Below are 19,681 nucleotides of genomic sequence, written 5' to 3' on the forward strand. Positions count from 1 at the left end.
CATTCATACTGGTGCAACCAACTAATTATTATTCTTGATTTTCTAGAAAAATCAAGATATTCTTCAGGCTAGTCCAGTTTTATTTCATGTGAACTTTTGTGACCTAATTATGACTTATTTAAAGAGAAACATACGTTTATCTTGCATTGCTGAAGGCCAACACGCTTAAACTGAACAACATTTTACAGATTTGTGCCAACAGTGTGAACAGAGCTGCAAAATAAGACTCGCTGGGATGATATTAAGGATTTTTCCTTCAAGTAGTAGTATTCTGCCAAGATTTTAAAAAGACCACTCCTAACAAGAATTAGTATAGCATACCTGCTTTAGGACTTCTTTAGGTTCTTGTTTTCCAAGATTTATTTTCTTAGCATCAGTCTCTGGATGTTCTTCCTCTTCTTTAACTGGAGATCCCAGAAGCACATGCAATGGGCTAGACTGCATCCCTTGTGCACTACTGCCCACTGGGTTTCTTTTCACTGGTAAGGCAGTGGTGAGCTGTGGGAGAAAATCCAAACCCAAAAGGTACGACTGAAAATCTGGACCTAAAAAGGAAATGGAAGGGTGAAGCACACAGGTCAACAAACACACACCCCCCAAATCAAACCCACAAGTAAAATGCCTGCATACCCACACAAAACAAATAAACAAACAAACAAAAAATCACCCAAAAATGCAATCCACAAAAACTAAACCCTTAAATCCAACTTACGCTGTCACTGTCCTTATGAAAGTAATAAAGCATGAAAAGCCTCCATATATCACTATAAATTGCATAAAGGAAAAACAAAATCACTTTAGGACCATACTCTGATTTCCTGTTACCATGTTGTGTCTTAACACTTCAACGTGTTAGACAATTTCCATAAAAGTTCGTTTGTTTCAGTGTCTGCTTTCATTACACTAAAATTAGCACGTAAGAACCAGCGTAGGCCTCCAAAGGCCCACCACTGACAAAGAAAAATATACTCAAAGTGTATTTACCATCTCTTTTTCCTTGAGGATCTTCATTTGCTTTACTTGCGATAATATCTACAAAGTACACGAACATAAACAAATTGTTTATTAAATGAAATCTACATCAATATTCATATCATTGCACTGAGATCATAATCAAAGACAAATCAAAATACCAAGTAGGTACAGTGGTCAGTAGCATACAAATGTCAAAATGTCATGCTATATGCAGACAAACGATGCTTTACAAATTTTAGTATTAGCAGCTTACCATCTCTGACTGGAGAAAACACATCTCCTAAACTACTTCGACCCAAATCATCAAAATTCTTTAAATCGGCACTTTTCCCGTGATCCGTTTCTTTAGATGGAATCACATCCAAGCTGCAACTATGGGGAAAGCCTTAAAAGGACAGTAACATTCAGTTAGTAATTGACGTTTTCCAAAACAACATATGTTATCCCTAAACAATCTCACAGCAAGCATGATGCCTGGTAAGTCCAGCAAACACTTTAGAACCTTCTACAGATTCCAGTCAACTTTAACTTCCTCGTTTGGGCTGTCAATGCAGGTGAATATAACTAAATGCTAAGATGCTTATTAACAAAAGTAAGATACAGTTGGATTCCTTTCCTCTTTTTAAAAAGCAGAGTCGTCATACTGGAGAATGCACTCATTTTCAAATAAATCTTTGCTGCATCTATCATGTACTTATGGTGTATTAGGGGAAATGAAAACTAGTGAACACACCTTCTGCTAAGAAAGTAACCACATTCAGATGATCAACATTTAAATCTATTCTGCAAGAAGATAAATCTGCTTCACTGGGGCCATTAAGCATTCTAAGGAAAATTCTATGAAACATCTACTTTAAAGCTTACCTGATGTTAGGATATTCACTGCTTATTTCTATTAAGAAATCAGAGTGGGGTAACAGTTGCAGACGAAAAACTTGCTCCTAGACCTCTCCCCACTCCACCCTCAAGCCTCATCCCTGACTCGATCCAGGAGAAAAAAGTTAGCTTTTTTTATGCATGGTAGCAGGGACAGTTGTTGGAAGAATGGAAGTGCATCTTAACTTCAAAAAAACCCCAGTAATTATTCAAACTACTGTTTTTAGATGAAGAATGCATGGAAAAGGTGAATTGAACTGCTAAGATAACCACCTAAATAACTTTCACAATTTAGTATATTTGAAAACCAGACCAGGACTGTAAGCAAGCCGCTATTCTTCCCTCACTGAACTCCTAACTCTAAAAGTGCATAGGTTTTGTTTGTATAAGTTAAGACCTAGGCAAAGAGCATTAGTGCTCTGCAATACATAAATAAATCTCCTATAAATAAATCACCTGTACATACAAAAGCTTTAGTTTGTACCTGCTTTAATTTAAAAAAAAAACCAAACAAACAAAACAAACCACCGTTCATAAAACCTGTAACTACTTCTCTACGTGGGGTTACTTCAAGTGATCCAAATGTGAGAGTGTGGATGACTACAATTGATCACGTCCAAGTATTTACATAAACTGGAACCTGAGTCAGGTTTAAGATTTCACTTTTAAATGTATTAATATATCACATTTTCCACTCCTTCCAATGTGTCAGTTGTGACACATACATAGCATTGCACTGCTTGTTAACTAAGTAAATACTTGTCATACTGAGTCAAACTAGAAGTGCAGTATCAACGTGTGCCAGAATCTACAGAGGATCTACATGGAAGAAGCATAATATAAAATAGAGCAAAATGTCTTTTGCATATTTTAACCATTGCCAGTAATCTAAATGTAGCAAGTACCTAAACCAGAGGATGGCTGTTAAAAAGAAGTTTATGGGAAGGCAGCTCAAAGTACGCCCAAACTTCTCATCACACTCTGACTTCATTTATACTTTTGTACTTGAAAATACCTGTGACAAAAAGCCCCAGCCCATTTATAAGCTGTATGAACAGATGTTTTGTTGTTTTAAATATGCTATCAGATCACTTTACTGAATGCCCCTTATTTCTCCAAAGTTAAGCCCCATAATCAGGGTCTAGAAGAGTTTTCACAGAACAAATGAAGACTGTGGTCCCTCATCCATTCCCATTTCTAAGTTTAAAGACTGTATCTTCTGAAGTATACAGAGGTCTTTACTTCTAAAGTGAACGCTTAGTTTAATGAAAAATATTTGTTTTACTTGGTAAGACTTTATTTTCTTAAAACATTTATTTATTATGCATGCTCCTGTTTAAGGGGTAACAGCCATTACATCTTCAAATAAAGATAATAAATCACATATTTTAACTGAAATAAAATTTTCCACACCATTCAGTAATGTTGATTAGCAACACTTTCTGCATACATAGGAAGCATTCTGCTTCACCTTGTACTTCACTGAATACCCAAGGGAGGTCATTACTAAACATCCCTATGGACTGCAGTGGCTTATTGCCTAATTACTGTTGCTAAATGTATTTCTCCCTCTTTAAAAAGGGAGGGAAGAAGTGTTGTTGCATTAAAATGACTTGAGGATTTTTTTTTTCAAGAATCAAACTAACAATGTTACTGATTTGACCGAATTTTCAGTACTCTTGAATTAGATAAAATTAAGAGTACATTTCACACAGTGGCAGAATTTTAGAATAATGCTCAGAATTATTATAAAGAACTTGTTAATTTCAGAAACATAAATAGCAAGTACAGTTATACAACTAATCATACTTGCAACTATATTTAACATCATTCCTACCATGTGATGTTGGAATCATGCCTCACACAAAAATACAGTTCAGTTCTCACTTGGGTTTTTGGACTAGGGGGTTTTTTTTGTGTTTTGTTTGGTTGTTTTTTTAGATGAGGTCTGTTACTCCTGTTTATTAACAGAATTACAAACCATTAACTCTGCATTCCATACAGACACTGCGTCAGAAAATAAACTATGTGTATAAGGATAATCCACAGGTCAGAATGCAAGAGACAGCCCCCACAGTATCACCACGGAGTTTTCTCCTTTAAAGTTTAAAGGTAACTTTTACTTGAAGTCCAAAATTTTAGCCTCCATGTGTCTACAGCTTGTAGTAGGACCTAATTCACTTCCCACAGTCTCATAGTATGTCTAATGCAGTAGGGCAGGGAAAAGAAGTTGCAGATGTGCACGCACATACACACAGTTCTTCCAAACAAATGCCCTTCCCTCAGTGAAATTTTTATACTGTAATGCTCAAGACATGAAATATTCCTTTCATCTTCTACATTGTGCCAAATATGATTATAAGAGTAGGAAGAATACACTACCTGTTTTCTCCTGAAGAACCTCTCCTCCCTTATTCTCATTTGGCAATGTCAGATGAGATGCAACTGTTGCTGATGCTTGAGAGGCAATGTTTTTGATGCCAGTATTTTGAAATCCTCCAAGATTACTACCAGCTTTGACTTCTACTCTTTTGGATACAGGTTTATTTGAAGAACCTGTAAGGTTAGACTGAAGATAAAAATAGAAGAAATCAAAAGAAGCTTTAATTCTTTCAGATAATAGTAAAAATATAAGCCAGTATTCTTTCTGCTTCAAAATACTAAAAAATAATAAAAAAAAAAATCAGTTTAAGTTGCAAAGGTTGCCTAGGAGATATGTCTTTACAAATATAAAAAAAAATGCAACTTCAAAGAACATGGAAAACATTTGTACTATTATATGAATACATATATATTTGTATGGACCTGCAAAAGAATAGCAACAGAACTTAAGGTAACAACGGAGTGACCTGGCACGAGCCAATTCTGATCCTAGGCTTAGCCATAGGAAAAATAAGAGGTTACATTATTAGGGACTCCAAATTGCAAAGGAACAGTCAACCACCAGCAGCAAGTGTGCTAGAAGAGGAGGAAAGTCTCAGAGTGAAAAAGAATCCACTTCAAAGCTTCCCTCTGTCTCCACTGAATGGACATGTAGGGCTTCTGGATACAGTAGAGCCTAATTCAGTCTTGGAAGAACCTCGTAAGCCTTCTCTATTATTTAATCAACTTTTCCAATGTTTATATGTGCCTGCAAAAGACCATATATAAGACCATGCAAAATACCTCAAGATGGGCAGCTGTGTGTGTTCGTCATTACAGACCTTGCTGCTGCTGCCTACAAATGAACATAAGGTGCCACACCACAAACTGATCTGTAATGGCAGCATATCCACACCAGGAAATTTAATACTTAAGTTTCAATCATTTCTGCACTGAGGCTAGGAGTGGGGGCAATTCCACATTAAAACCCCCTGAAATGGCACTTACGGCGGAGCAGTTTATAATTTCTGTGTTGCTATGAACCACTTTTGTTGGCATCTATAATGCTTAGAAATTGAATGCTAACATTTTTTTAGAACTTGAACTTACGCTTTGCTTTCATTAATCTGCAATTTGAGCAATAAAACAGAAAGCTTTTTTACCTTGGAAAAAGTGCTACTGGACTGAAGACGTATGCATTTCACACAGCCTTTGTGAGCTGTAACTGTTTTCACTGGTGATGTCAGTTGTCTTAAGTCATACTGGCAGATTTTTCCCCGGGAACATCCTATAGCCAAAGTAGTACCATCAGGCATGAAGTCTACTGTTGTCAGAGGAAAATCAGCTACTATTGTTGTCAGTAACCTTCAAACAGGAGAAAGGACAGGATAAAGAAGCTTTTAGAGTTCAAAAGTTAGACTTTTCAAAATATACCATCTAAAAAAAACTATAAAAGCTTTCATAATTCAGCTACAGGTCAGTAGTTCCACTTCCCCAGTGCCAAGCAGATTCAGTGAAATATCTCACAGAACAACAGATTAGGCTTATACCTAAGTGTTCACGCTTAACATATTAAAGACTGCATACGGCCCAAAAGATTTCAACAGGCCACGATCAAATTGCCTTCATAACAGCAATTTTGACACCAACATTATTTACTGGTATCACCATTTCCAGCAGCAATCATACCACATACACCCTCTAACTTCCCAAGCCTATCAACTCTAACCTTCCCATAAATCTAGGAAGAACTTCAGGTCCTAGTTTGCATCCTTCTACTACACTCCTCCAAACCAGCGCCAGACTCCTGCTTTTATTCAGCCAGAGGGAAAGCACAACACACCCCAGAACCACAGTCCCATCACCCCACTCGCCGTCTTACCCCCTTACTACACAGCCCCATCACCTATGCCCCACACTTCCTGCTTTTTCGACCAATATTCTCCCATATTTAAGGCTCCCCATCTCAGCAACTCTGTGCACCGCAGTTATGTCTTGTGTCTTAAACTAGAAAAGCAGGTATGCTGAGCTCAGGTGGCTGCAGGTCCTCACAGGCTGTAGTGCCCCTCATAGAAGCCAAATGCTCTGTATCGACAAGAAAAGCCCATACGCAAACACTTGGGAGCGGTCGCTCATACGTAGCGCCTCAATTAGTCCCCACATGCCTTGGGGTTTTTTTATTGTTGTGGTCGGGATTTTTTAAATAAAAAAGCAAAATGGACTATGGGGGACATTCTCCAGTAGCGGTATATCAACCACTTCAGCCGTTCTGAACTGGGTCTAAATTAAGTATTTCATGTCATAGTTAGGCACGCTTTTTCAGTTTATAAAAACCCAATAAGGATCCTACAAAATCACAGGTCTTTAATATACTCACTTTTTACTTGAAGTGTCATAGAGAATAATTCTTTTATCCAAACCTACAGTTACAAGCAGCAGCTTATTGACTGGAGAAAAGCAGATTTCCGAAGCTGGTGCTTTATGAGTATTTTCAAAATTATGATATGGGCTCTGGCTATTTACATCCCACAGAGTTACATTTCCACTGTCAGAAACACTGCCTAGCAAGGATTTCTTAAAGGATGAATACTTCAAGTGTCGAATAGGCTGTAAAAAAGACATAAAAATGAATTGTAATATGACTATTAAACGCTATTAGACTATTAAATTATTTTATAAACACACAAACACATTAGGAATACAGATGCTACATTAAGTTATAGTAGTTTACAAAGGCTCACCACTCTAAAAAATACAAAGCAAAAATGTTCATTTTGCATTACAATGCCATTTTTGCTGTCGGGGGCCAGACTTTTTTTTGTGTATACCAGTATGGGGTACCATACGAGCTGATTAGCAAAATGAAGGATAGGAAAAAAAGAAAACGTCTAGAAAAGTTTCTTGATTTTTTCAGCCAGTTACCATGCCATTGCACGCACTAAAAATAAAAAAAAAACAAACCACACACCACCACAAACCATCACACACCACACCACAGCTAAAAATAAAGGAGTGAAAAGCTACATTATTTCATTGATTGGTCTCCTGCCAAGAATGTTAAACTGAAATCCCCTCCACTGATTTGAAGTACTTGGATATAAGCCGATTTGGTAAGACACGCAGACTCCACAGTTATGCAAGTACGTAGGTCCTGCAGAAGAACAGACTTCACCCTGTAAGCTAGGGCCACAGAAGAGGATAATACGCCTAGTTTATCACTTGCAGCCTTGTTATCGCAGAAGCATGTAATACAGTAACTTAACTTGCCTGTCAGAAGCAACTGAGTATTTTGTTCCCATCATATTTCTTCAGAGGATGTTTCAGAACCTCACTGCTCTAATACTAAATGACAATACTCGATCTCCAGATTAATTTTATTTTATATGAGCCATTTGCACCAATTCACTCCTGTGACAATAACACCCTTACACTCAAATTGTTTCCTCACTCCCCAGTGCTGCTTTTCCTTGTTTCAATACACACCCACCTCACCGTCTTTCAGGTTTTATTTTGCTATAAACAATAAGTGAGACTCAGTCTCCTAAGACTGGTTTTTCAGTGCCATCACACTTTCTTTGCCGCTCTGTCAGTTTGAATCGTTATTGAACACGGACAACCTAAATCTTGTATGAGCCTCAAAACATTCTGCTACAGCCTTTGCTAAGACAGTAACGCCTCCTCTGTTTTGTACTGTAAATACTCATGCTGACATATCCTAGATCGCATTTTCTTTTTTGTGATCCAATCTATTTTGGTTGGTCGTTGCCATTTTATGATCAAGAAGTCCAAGTCCTTCTTTCCCTTGGGAATTTTCAAATCCTACTGTAAAAAGAAAAGCCTCTGTTGTGACCTAAGTCTGGTACCTTGATTTCTATACTGTCATAGTTATTCCCATGTCTATTATTTCAATCTTTTTTGGATACTGACACAATCCTCTTTTATGGGCAATACATTCCAACCGTGTCTCATCATAGGTCTACTTCTCATGTCATAACTGTTACTGAAAATACTAAACAAGATTAGCTACTGATAACCCAAACCAGTATTTTCTTTCAATACTATCAGAAAGAAGACAGTAGGTAGCCAGTTTCTTACCCATCCTCAATTCCTTTCTAACCTCTATCCTCTCTAATATTTTCTCACAAGGCACCAAATCAAGTGCTTTACTCAAGCCCAGACAGATGAGAGCCATTATGTTTTATTTGTCTGAAAATGCTCTCAAAAAGCTATTATATTATTCTAGTATAGACCAGATTGCAATGAACTGTACTGGATTTTATCTCATTTTTCTCTTTACCTTCTTTTTAATGGAGATATGCATTAGTTCATATGCCTCCAACATGATTTCCAGCATTTGTATTGCATGTCTCACTGGAAGCCCAATTGCTCCACAAAGAAATGGCACCCTCAACTGCATACTCAAATAGGACAGAAGATGACTGTTAATAATTAATATGGTCCTCTACTGGACATGGAGACATTTTTACAGCGTTTTTTCAGTTTATTTACAATAAAGAAAGAAGTATTGAGAGACTCGGGACTAACAGCTTCAATCATATACATGAGCTACAGGGAAACGTGCCTGTCCCTCACAGGGGTCTCCATTCTTCACGTCCGCATACCTTCCTTACTGCCCATCTGCTCATGCTCCATTTTCTCCCTCCTCTGTCCTCCTGACTACCAAGATTACTTTCTCCTAGCTCTCCTCAAACCTCCCTTGCTGTCCTACTAAGTTTCCCGTTTCCTTTTCTCATTTTTCCTCCTAATCTCACAGGCCCAGGGCAAGTTCTCCACTTTCCTTCCTATACGTACTTTGCCCATATTACCTCTGTTCCCCACTTCGCATTGAAGTCGTGGTGTTTCCTCAGAGCAACTTTAAGAGTTTAATTTCAGGTTGCTGATGAAGGAAGCTCCTATTCCCTCCTCACTTTCACTGAATTAGGTTAGCAACAAACTTCAGTTGTAACAATGCAATTGCTAGATCGGTCTCAAGGAACAGAGGCGCTTAAATTTGTGCGCGCTTTTACGAGACAGTCAAATGCATCACATCGGCATCCCTGACAGTATGTTACATGTCCAAGTTTCAAACTCTTGCCCAGGCAGCTGAAGGCATGAAAGCACCTTGTTTCTGAAAGGCTGCTTGACAAGACAAAACCAAAACATTTCTCCTCCCAGAAATGAGTCACTTAACTTGAAGTTTTCAAAAAAAAAAAAACCAACAAAACCCAAACCCAAAGAACTTTATCTGAGAAATATCTGGGTAAAAAAACCCCACAGCTTTAAGCTCAGCACAGTCAGAAAAAGCAGACAACCAAGCCTCATACAGGAATGCATCAAGATGCAGGTGGTCAAACTACATCACTTAAAATAATCCTTAGCTACGTTTTCCTCATTTCCCACCCCTTCCATAACCAAAGAGCAAATCAGAAACTGCATTTTAGAATAATAGGCTTCATGAAATAGTGTTCCGTCTTTATCTTTAAAATATTGACTCAACTCTAGATAAATTTTATGACACAGCAAACAAAAAACCAACATGCTATCCAGAGTTCGCTGGAGTGAAGTTAGAACACACATACAGCCACTATGAAAGCTGACAAATATACACAGAAAAATATCTTTTTTTGTGACTCAGTGCTGCAAAGGAATGGGACTGCTTGTACAGGAAGAGATGAACTATTACACTTGATCAGGTTTTTGAGATATTTAGTCCTACACCATATGTATCAAAGCGTTTGATACAGAAGTTCTGAAAAAGGTAAAAGGGACCCCTCCCCACCCACCACACGAGACAGATCGAGGATAACCTGATGCTAGCCATAGGTTTTGGTTTTAACTAACTGGAAGAGACTTATCTCCTTTATAATATTCCTTTTGCTGTAATTCTCAAGTTACTTTTCCAACCTTCTCCCTCTGATTACATGGATTCCAAGGATGCTAAAATCAAAAATCATCATAATCAACTGCGTGTTCAGAGAAAATGTAACTGAATTTAACTTTATTGTTTAATTGTTATCCTTTTATGGTGTTATTTAACCAGAGTCTATTTTCTTCAGTTCCTTTCTTTTCTCTTTACCAGACTTACCTACTTCTAACCCCTCTGTACCTCTGCCAATCCCAATTACGTAAACTACTTTTGAGCTGTCAACACATACTATTCTAGATCAAATTCTACCGTCTATTTTTGATTTCAATACATGTTTCTTTATCTTATTTCTTATACTTTATAATGGTTTTGTCTATCTTAGTGACAAGAAACTAACACATAGTCACAGTCTTCACCCAGCAAATAGTCTTTAAAAAAAAATGTTGATTTTTACATGGCATGATGAAGTCACATAGAACTTCAGTACACTCCTAGTCAAGTTTTTCCCCAAAGAGGCTGAACTCATTTGTCATCTCCTGTCCCTTTTTTTTTTTTTTTTTTTTTTTTTAAAGTTAGAAATTAGAAACAAGAGTTCTGTTACTTGGACTTGGAACACCAGGGCCTCCAACTCAGCCTAGGTGAAAATAGCCCCAATAGTTAGTTCCTTGGCCTTTGTACTGCCAGCAATAGGAAACCCAAGCCTAAAAAGGGCACACAATCCATACGGTTTCACTGCAAGGTTTATTAGTTAAAAGAGAAAAAACAGCTAAGGATATGGGAGACAAGTTAAACATTGGCACGGTTCTGAAAAGAAACCCAAGAACTTTTACAGGTTACAATTTCATCCATAGACTCAAATTGCAAAGGTGTGGGACATGTTTCATTGGGAAAAACCTGGCTTGGCAAGCCTAAGTATCTTATCTGAATTGGATCTAGGGGGATATTTAAGAGACCTGCTTTATTTTAAGTCAGCATAGCTGTTCACTAGGGCAAACTCAAATACGCTTAAGTAAATGTCTAAATGGAAGTGGGAAGGGGTCATCTTTTTCTAATGATTTTAGTCACTAATACTAAAATCATTTCAAGATTATTAGGAACGATACAATTATTTGGAAAGAGACATGTTTTGGAACTAACCTGTCAAGACTGGGGGGAAAAAAAAAAAAAGAAAAAAAAAGGCAAGTTTCACTGCATCTTAGTAAGTAGAACTCCTGATGTTCTCTGGAAATTCTGCACATGCAGAACTACCAGAAACACGTTTAGAACAAGGTGCTGAACCCACAAAGAGAAAATGAAGTCCTCTTTTGAACATTTTACCAGTCAATGTAGCACAAAAAGCCATATGCATCTTTTTGCCTTAGCTGTGATTGGAGTACATTTTCTGTAGAAAATAAAAGTACTTTTTATTTTTAAGCTTCACAGAAAGACAGCCAAACAAAGAACAGCGTGCTTCAGAAAATGGTTGGTCCATTGCTAAGAAGGACTTGTTACACTTAAGGTATTTCTACCGCTGGAAAACAAGTAAAAAGCCCAAAACTAAACCAAAAGTAGTCTAGCATCACCAATTACCTTATTTAAAGATAGTACAGTTTCTTAATCTCTTTCATACTTTAGTGAGCTTTATAACTGAGAAGGCACATGTAAAAACAGTTGACAGACTTCAGCTTTTAAAGTTATTTCACTATACAGAGTGACCAGAACTCATCACACTTCTTTACAAATCAGCCAGCTGTTCAAACAACTAAACTAAATCCTGTTGCTAGGAGAACAGCACCAGGCAGTGAAGACTTGAACAAACAGTATGTTTCGAAACAAACCTTAATTCATCCTCACAAAAGCAAGCAGATAAGAATCTGGTAGTCTAAATGAATACCAACAGCAAAGACAAATTATGGGATCTGCAAACAACTCTGTGCAAGAACTCAACTCTAATAAAGTACAAAGGTGTTTCTAAATCAAAAGCAATTAATAGAATATAGGCCAAAACTCACATGAAAAGAAAATTGTTTGAAGTCACAGAAAGCACTGCAACCTTGGGCTGTTCTACTACTTGTAGAGTCCATACAATATCAGAAATTAACTGGCAAGGAAACCACATTCCATCATGCTGAATCAAACACAGACAAGCTAAATTTTATAAGGTTAGTTTGACCTCACATTCCCCAACTGTAAACAAAGTTACTGGGGAGTGGTGACCCTTACTAAGCCAGACAGCTAGTGCCAGGATCAAGCAGCGTGTATCTATTCAAGCTTACTGTTAGAAAACTGAACTATAAATCGAGTAAAGGCTTCTTAAATTTAACAGAATTACACAAGTCTTCAGATATTTGCTTCACCGCACAATTAATCCTGCAATTCTCAACAAGTACCAATTAAAACCCAATACCAAAAATAGAGCTATTTTTGCACGTAACAGCAAAGATCATTTTTAGGATATAAGCTGATAAACTGGAACATCCAAGTAGCCATCCCATTACACGATTATAGCTTGATTCCATTTTAAATTAAGGCTGCAATCAAATAACTACCCCCCTTTAGAAAACATTATAGACCCTTTAGAAAGTGAACAGTCGCTCTGTGCTTGCAATTACTTTGATTTAACACTTCAAATATCTTTATCCATCTCAAAGGTCACTCAGCTTTAAAGTAGGCCTCTTGATTTCATCTGCCAAAATAGTTATTCACTGCATTGCTTATTCCTAATCTCTTTTTGGTGGAAAACATTGAATATATCAAATAGGTTGATGCAAATCATTCTCGTAAGAATTTTTTCATTTTCCAATTAACTAGCAACATAGTCCCCACTCTGGATATTCACCTTGGCTGTGCAATCCAGCCATGGATATCCCTGTAGTTCCTGCCTCATATCCAGGTTTTTCATAAGATCATAACAATCAAATCAGAAAAAATGAGCTGACTATATAGATGGATTTTTAAGATCAAACCAAATATGAAGTACAATTTTGCTTCAATATAAGTCTGAGACTATGGTGATGGATCAAAGACACTGCAGCACCTAAGAGCAGAGATAGTTTGAATTTAACAGAGATTTTTCAACAGGAAGTATACCACAAGTCTTAAGATTCTTCATCAAGTAATATTGTTCATGCTAGACAGGAGAAAAATTTAACTTCACAGTATCTGCAATCTAGAACTGAAAAAGATGTTGCAGTAACAGAAAATGATTAAGTCACAACTTCAGAATTCCCTGCAACATTAAAGGTCAGGTTTAGGGCCAAAGTAACAGTTCTGCATCCCCTAGGCAGCTTCTACCTCAGTAAAAATGACTCAGTAAAAAAATAAAAGAATGCCTAGAACACAAACACTTGTCAGTGCCTAAGACAACATTCACATTAAGAACACACACGGCAACTTCTGATGGGAGAACATAACTTATTTACTACTGCAGATGCCCTTATAACAAGGGAATTCCCCTAATGATACCCACTAATTCTCTGATATGTTTTGGACCTGCAAAAAGGAACTGCAGTGGAAGACCCCGCCAAGACCCATACGTAGTACACATGCTTCGTGTTTGTCTTTTGCACAGTTTTCCTTCAAACTACTTATCCAAAATCTCACCTAAACACCTAAGTAGGTAATATAAAAGTCTCATCGCTTTTCTCTTTGAGCAGCTGTGCAATTTCAATCTCCAGCTTCAATAAATTTGTTATTTCCAAATGCAGGCTTATATTCACCCGTACTGTAGAGACCGCTCTGTTGAGTTGTAAATCTGATTGCTTTGGGTAAGTCAAAACCCAGGCTACACCGTCTTTGTTCTTTGCAACAATACACATTGAGTTGCGCATTGAAATCCTGCTTTGGTTTGTAAAGCCAACTGGTTTTTTGTTCAGTTCTATAATGTGTAGAAGTTTGTTCTTGAGCAACCAGAGTCTACAAAGTAAAATTTGCTGTAACCTGTATATAAGCAAAGGTACTTGAGAAATCTGTATTTCAATGTTACCATTATTTAAGGCTAAAATACACACAACGGTCCGTTTTCTCCTTTCCGTAAGTGCACTCTTAAAAATTAAAAGGAAACAGATTAACGAAACTTAAAAGGTCTTGGTATGTATTTTCAATTACTAAATACTATGAATTAAAGCCTCATACCTGAATGGAACTTAATACAGATAGCCTACCTGACGGCTGCCATAACCAAAGGGAGTACTCGATAAATTGGTGGTAACACTGTGTAGGATAATTTCACCACTTAAAGATCCAGAAGCAATGTAGCAATCATTCCAATTATATGTAATACACGTGACTTCATCTTTATGATCCTGTGGGTGAGGGATGTTAGAGGGAGAGGGTTAAACACATTCAGGATAACCATATTCCTTCCTAATTTGTGCTTTTGCAGAAAAACTTCAGCTTGACGTTTTTTTCTGACCATCTGCAACATTTTAAAAGATTATTTAAGAGTTATTACAGAATATCCCAGAAAACAGCAGAAGATACTGAAGATCAGCTATTATATTTTAACCACTGATTGTTTTAATATGTTAGTAAAGATGATGCTGTATATACAATATTTTAATAAGACAACCATAGAGATATCTGCCACAGGTGTCATTAATGTTATTTTTAAAGCAAAGTCTTCCAGAAGCATGTGATATTTGAATACACTTTCTGTTAATCTGATGTACTACTGTCAACTTCCCCTTCTGTCACTTTTAATATTATCACATATATTTACCAAATAGCTTTTCAGCATAGTAATTTGCAATTGTGTTTTTCTGAATACGTAGGGAAGACAATCAAGTACCTCTAGCCCAAAAAAGAGAAAAATATATTTAAAGTATTGTATTAGCTACTTACTAGTTTTGTTTCAAACTGTAACTTTAAGAGTCCAAGAAAAAAAAGAATAAATCAAAGTTAAAGTTTTATAGCCTCTTTAACAGTGGTCCTAAATGAGGGCAAATCATCTACTGAAGGCATCATGGAAATATACTAGACCATCCCAAGTTTTGTACATCATAACAAGGTTTTAGAGAATTCATACTAGATCAGTTAGGAGAGAACCGTGTCCCAGTTTTGCATAACATGAGTTCTACTACAGCATTCTGCAACTACAAAAGTGTTTTCTTGTTTGACATATCAGAAACAGCAATTATCTGAAATGCTGCCCTTGGAAAAAATCCCCATCAGAGAATATCAATACAAATTTGCAAAATAAGAACCCTATTCTGAAAATTATTAAACATAATTATAGAATTGTACTCTGAAGACATTGAGTTAAGTATGCTTGTTAAATTAAATTTTCTATTTATAGCAAGTACAGAATTCAAACCTCAACAAGACACATATGTGTGCTAGCTCCTACCTATGAGCTTGATCCTACAGATACATGACTTATAGAAAGCATATTTTTTTTTTACGGTTGGCAACAAAACCTGGAAGTCATAAAAGCTACTGTTCTTCCTCAGACAAACTTACCTTAAGGCTACGGTACACCTTTCTGGATTTCAGATCCCAGATGTTAACTGTGTTATCAAGGCCTCCACTCACAATATATGAAGAACTAGAATTCAAGCTCACACATGTCTGTTTTCCCTGACGGAGAAAGGAAAAAAAAAAAAAAAAAAGTATGTTAAAGATAATTAAGGGATTTATTCAAATCTACTTAAAAGCATACTGATGTGTGTTTTCATTTTCATTAACACAATAGTCCCACTGACTGGTAGAAGTATTAGTACCCTACAGTCATTTCCCATCAAAAGGCATTTGAAGTCCAGTCCAGACAGGACATATGTTTAATATACTTTAAGATCTAAATACATAATTAATAGACTCTCAATTGCTCACATTTTCCCATTTCAATTTTTTTTAGTATCTTTTCCTTCAATATGCATTTTCCCTTTAAATTATAGCTCCATAAAGTGCAATTGTAGACTTTTATTCAGGTACTGAGTTTTAAAAAAGAAAAAGCTAAGTTTAGAATAAAACTCCTTAAAAGAAAATCAAGAAGTTGCCTAAGTCATATACTTCACATTCCCTAAACATTACAAAGAATATTATAGCAGCAAACCTCATAATTCGGTAAAGTGATTCTTTTTAAAATAATCATTGAAGTACAGCTTTTGAAAAAAATGTCAATCTTAATGATAGACCTACATCGAGGACAAATTATTATTCAGTTCTATCATGTTGAAAATTCACTTTTAAGTTCCTGAGATTTGAATTAGAAAAAACAAGTCCACCTAATTATTGACATGGTAAAATCGGAAATGATTGCATTAGTTATAGACCAGATTTAGTGAAATCTCCAGGACAAACACTCCACCTTTGACAGTGTTTGCTTCAGCAACCTAAAAGCCCAGTTTGAACACCTTTGTCAGAAAATTTCCAGTCCAAATTAGCATTACAATAGCTACCCAAGAAGAATAATTAGAATGGTTTAGAACACTAACGAGTCATTCAAGTAACCATGTCAAGAGACTCTTCTAAAACTAAGTCCAGCTTTTTGAAGAGTTTATAGTGCCACACTTCCATTTAATAGGAAAAAAAAAAAAAACAAAAAACACCCAACCATAACAGAAGTTCTCCTATTTCATGTATTTCCAGAAGCTAGCACATGTACACTCTAAGAATAACCTGTATGTAGACTCATGTTTTTCTATGTACAATTCACAGGCATGCGTAATACTAACAATTCAAGTTGGAAAGTGAAGTTCAAACTTAAGCTCTGTTCCATTGCCTACGCATTAGATCAAGTTTGAACCACTGACTGCCTCGGGCTATCCCACTGAGGCTCAAGAGGCACATTTCCCTACCAGAAAGCTATCAGCCGAATTTGTATTTTCTTACTGGTAGAGCTATTTTAGAAGCACTATTCCCCCCACTCTTTATGTGTATTTAACTATACCCAAGGAAATGTTTTAACATACGTGTCTTAAGTCTACCAATACTAAAATTAAATTGATCCCAATATGCTGAACAAGCGTGACAAAAACAGTACACAAGGTGAATAGGGGGGAAAAAAAAACCAAACCAACCAAACCGGGGAACAGCACTGATCATACTTACTCCTTCAGCTATTTCAAAGAGTGGAACAGGTTTGCTTTTACAGCTTGAAACAACTATTTTATCACCAGCAGCAGAGGCAGTGGCTAGGTATCTATCTTAGTCACAAGTTATGGACCATAATTGTAATATACTGGTGATTAATAAAAGCAACAGTAGGTTTCCCTTACTGAACAGAAGACAGATTGGTTAAACAGTCTGAAGTACTATACCTTGAAGGGACCTAGAAATAGAAACATAAGGCTATTTTCCAAGCCTTCATTAAGAAGCTCTTGCATTAACTATAGCCTCTACTTCCCAATACAACACAGATCGATTTCTTTCAGAGAGAAGAGAAGAAATATCTGGCACATATTATTTAAGAGCTCTTTACTGCTAATGCAGCTTATCCGGCCTACAATTTTGTTTCCCCACATCCCCTTAGCAATAAATGGGGGCTCTCACTTGAGTTCAAAAGAATGTTTGTGGCTGTTAGCAGATTTAAAGAACAGTCCTGTTCATGGCAAATGTTAAACTACTTCACTATATGGTTTCTCGAGTGCAATGAATGTTTGCTAATTTGTCTCCCTCTATACTGAGGGAAGAAAAACAAAAATCCAAAAAGAACCTCTAATGACACCAAGTACCACAAAGTTGAAAGAAAAGCCTTCAATATAGAACTACAGAGCAGGGAACCTGCCTCTGCACCACCACCAAACTAATCCAGTAATCATTCAGATCCATGTCCTGTATGTCTTCAGGTCAATGCCCACTGTGATTTTATAATTGGTTATTTAAGAATACAGGCTAATTGGATGGATTTAACACCAAAAAACTGGTAGGAAGATTAGTGCTTGCTATTTCTTTCATTATTTTAAGGCATCATTTTAGCTTACAGAATTATGCAAAACAAAACCAAATGCTTTACCCCTAACAAATTAACAAACATTCAAAAGCATATAAAGTAAAACACCTCAGTGTTTCAACTTTTGGAGATGAAGAGGAGACTGGGGAGGGAAGCAAGACATGGCAAGACAGCCTGTCTATAGCTAAAGTTTACTAAACAGCACATATCTATACAATATATACATATATACCTATGCTTCAATTTCTCTGCAAGCTCCACAGCTAACACATTCATTTGTGCTCTGAATACTTTAACTTTTTTCTCAGGATTCCACTTCTTTGCAGACTTTGAGGACAGCCACATTCAGAACTTGCAGGACATAACTGTTATGTGCCAGCATCCCGTGCTTCTTTTACATCAAGATCAGACATCGCCGCCTTCTCCTCTGACAGCCATACAAGCTGCTCACCTGACAGTACACTGTTTTCATGAACTGTCTCACCGAAAACCTGGCACCTCATATCATTATCCTATAACAGGCTTCCATGACAGAGGTGAAAGGTCTAAATAGGCCAGATCCATTTTCATGCATAAATCCCCACCATCCTATGAATGTTTTCCTACACATCCAAAACATTTCTGCTTCCTCTGTAAATGCTACAAACACTGCACAGAAAACCAGTGCCTACAGAGTAAGAGGGAAGTTTAAACTATGAAAGACTATCAGAACCAACAAGAAGCTGAGCAAGAATAACAAACGACGACATCTTTCATGACAATTTTCCTCTCTACACTATGTATAGAATTTTACTACATTAGCAATTGCTTCGTTCAACCTTGTCAGTAAATTAAGCACTGCCTTGAAAGAGAATATTGTAATCAACTACTGAAGAAACAAATGAGCAAGCTTTACAGTTGGTAGGCAATCCAAGCATATCATAACCATTAAAAAAGCGTTAGCCTCCTAAAGGAAGAGAAAGTTCTTCAGAAGCATTTACCAGCGTGAGTTTATTTTGTAAATCACTTCAACACAGAGAACCACAAAATTTTCTTCACAATATATACAAATCTTTTTACACAAGACCTCAAAACTGCATCAGACCTGTGACTTACAGACACTTCAATAAAAAGAATTTGCTGAAATTTTGCAGAGCACCCATAAAACTATGGCTGAAACTGCAAAGGATACTGTTGCTGGCCCAACACAGTGAGCTGACTGGATGTGGGGGTGTATGTGGGTTGAACTGCTCCAACACAGTTAGAGATGAGGAATCCCATATTTTAACATCATCTCCTGATGAAGCAAAACGTATGCTTTCTTGCATGGCTGCACCTGTTTCTGAAAAAAAAAAAAAATTACATACATATAAAAAGTAAAAACATAAACCAGGCAACTTCACAGGTCAAAAATAATAACTTCATTGATACAATTTAATATTGTTTTCTTGATAACTGGGACATTTATTTCAAGAGTTACATAATTAAGTACCATTCCGCTGAAAATACTACTGAAAGCAGCAGACACTCCACATTTTTGTTACTTGAATTCTTGCAGGAAACGTATGCTTTCCTTTTCACAAAGGAAAAGCTATCCCCTTTATGCTATCAAGAGACTAAAATGATGCTTATATCTCCACAGAGTTTACAGTAGCCTAACAGGAAGGCGTGAGCATCTCAAGGACTCCTTTCCACCAGTAGATGGAGATATACAAGCCAGAATCAAACCGACTGTTGCAGGGGAAGGCTGGAAG

General features: G+C 36.8%; 1 protein-coding gene across 3 annotated transcripts in view; it reads right to left on the minus strand.

Annotated features, from left to right (window-relative positions):
* NEDD1 (neural precursor cell expressed, developmentally down-regulated 1) overlaps window positions 1-19,257 on the minus strand; it is a 23,486-nt gene extending 4,229 nt beyond the window's left edge. The window contains exons 1-10 of one of the 3 annotated variants that reach the window (XM_009882582.1): window positions 19,120-19,257; window positions 17,108-17,202; window positions 15,518-15,634; window positions 14,221-14,361; window positions 6,590-6,819; window positions 5,376-5,577; window positions 4,234-4,420; window positions 1,229-1,360; window positions 970-1,032; window positions 322-545 (exon numbers count right to left, since the gene is read on the minus strand). In XM_009882582.1, coding sequence (XP_009880884.1) covers window positions 322-545; window positions 970-1,032; window positions 1,229-1,360; window positions 4,234-4,420; window positions 5,376-5,577; window positions 6,590-6,819; window positions 14,221-14,361; window positions 15,518-15,634; window positions 17,108-17,202; window positions 19,120-19,255 — 1,527 coding nt within the window. In that variant the 5' untranslated portion in view covers window positions 19,256-19,257. The remainder of the gene's footprint in view (window positions 1-321; window positions 546-969; window positions 1,033-1,228; window positions 1,361-4,233; window positions 4,421-5,375; window positions 5,578-6,589; window positions 6,820-14,220; window positions 14,362-15,517; window positions 15,635-17,107; window positions 17,203-19,119) is intronic. The other 2 variants (XM_009882584.1, XM_009882583.1) reach the window with 2 other exon arrangements.
* Window positions 19,258-19,681: the final 424 nt, after the last annotated feature.

Source organism: Charadrius vociferus, unplaced genomic scaffold, assembly GCF_000708025.1.
Source record: "Charadrius vociferus isolate BGI_N301 unplaced genomic scaffold, ASM70802v2 scaffold72, whole genome shotgun sequence".
In the NCBI taxonomy this organism is placed as follows: Eukaryota; Metazoa; Chordata; class Aves; order Charadriiformes; family Charadriidae; genus Charadrius; species Charadrius vociferus.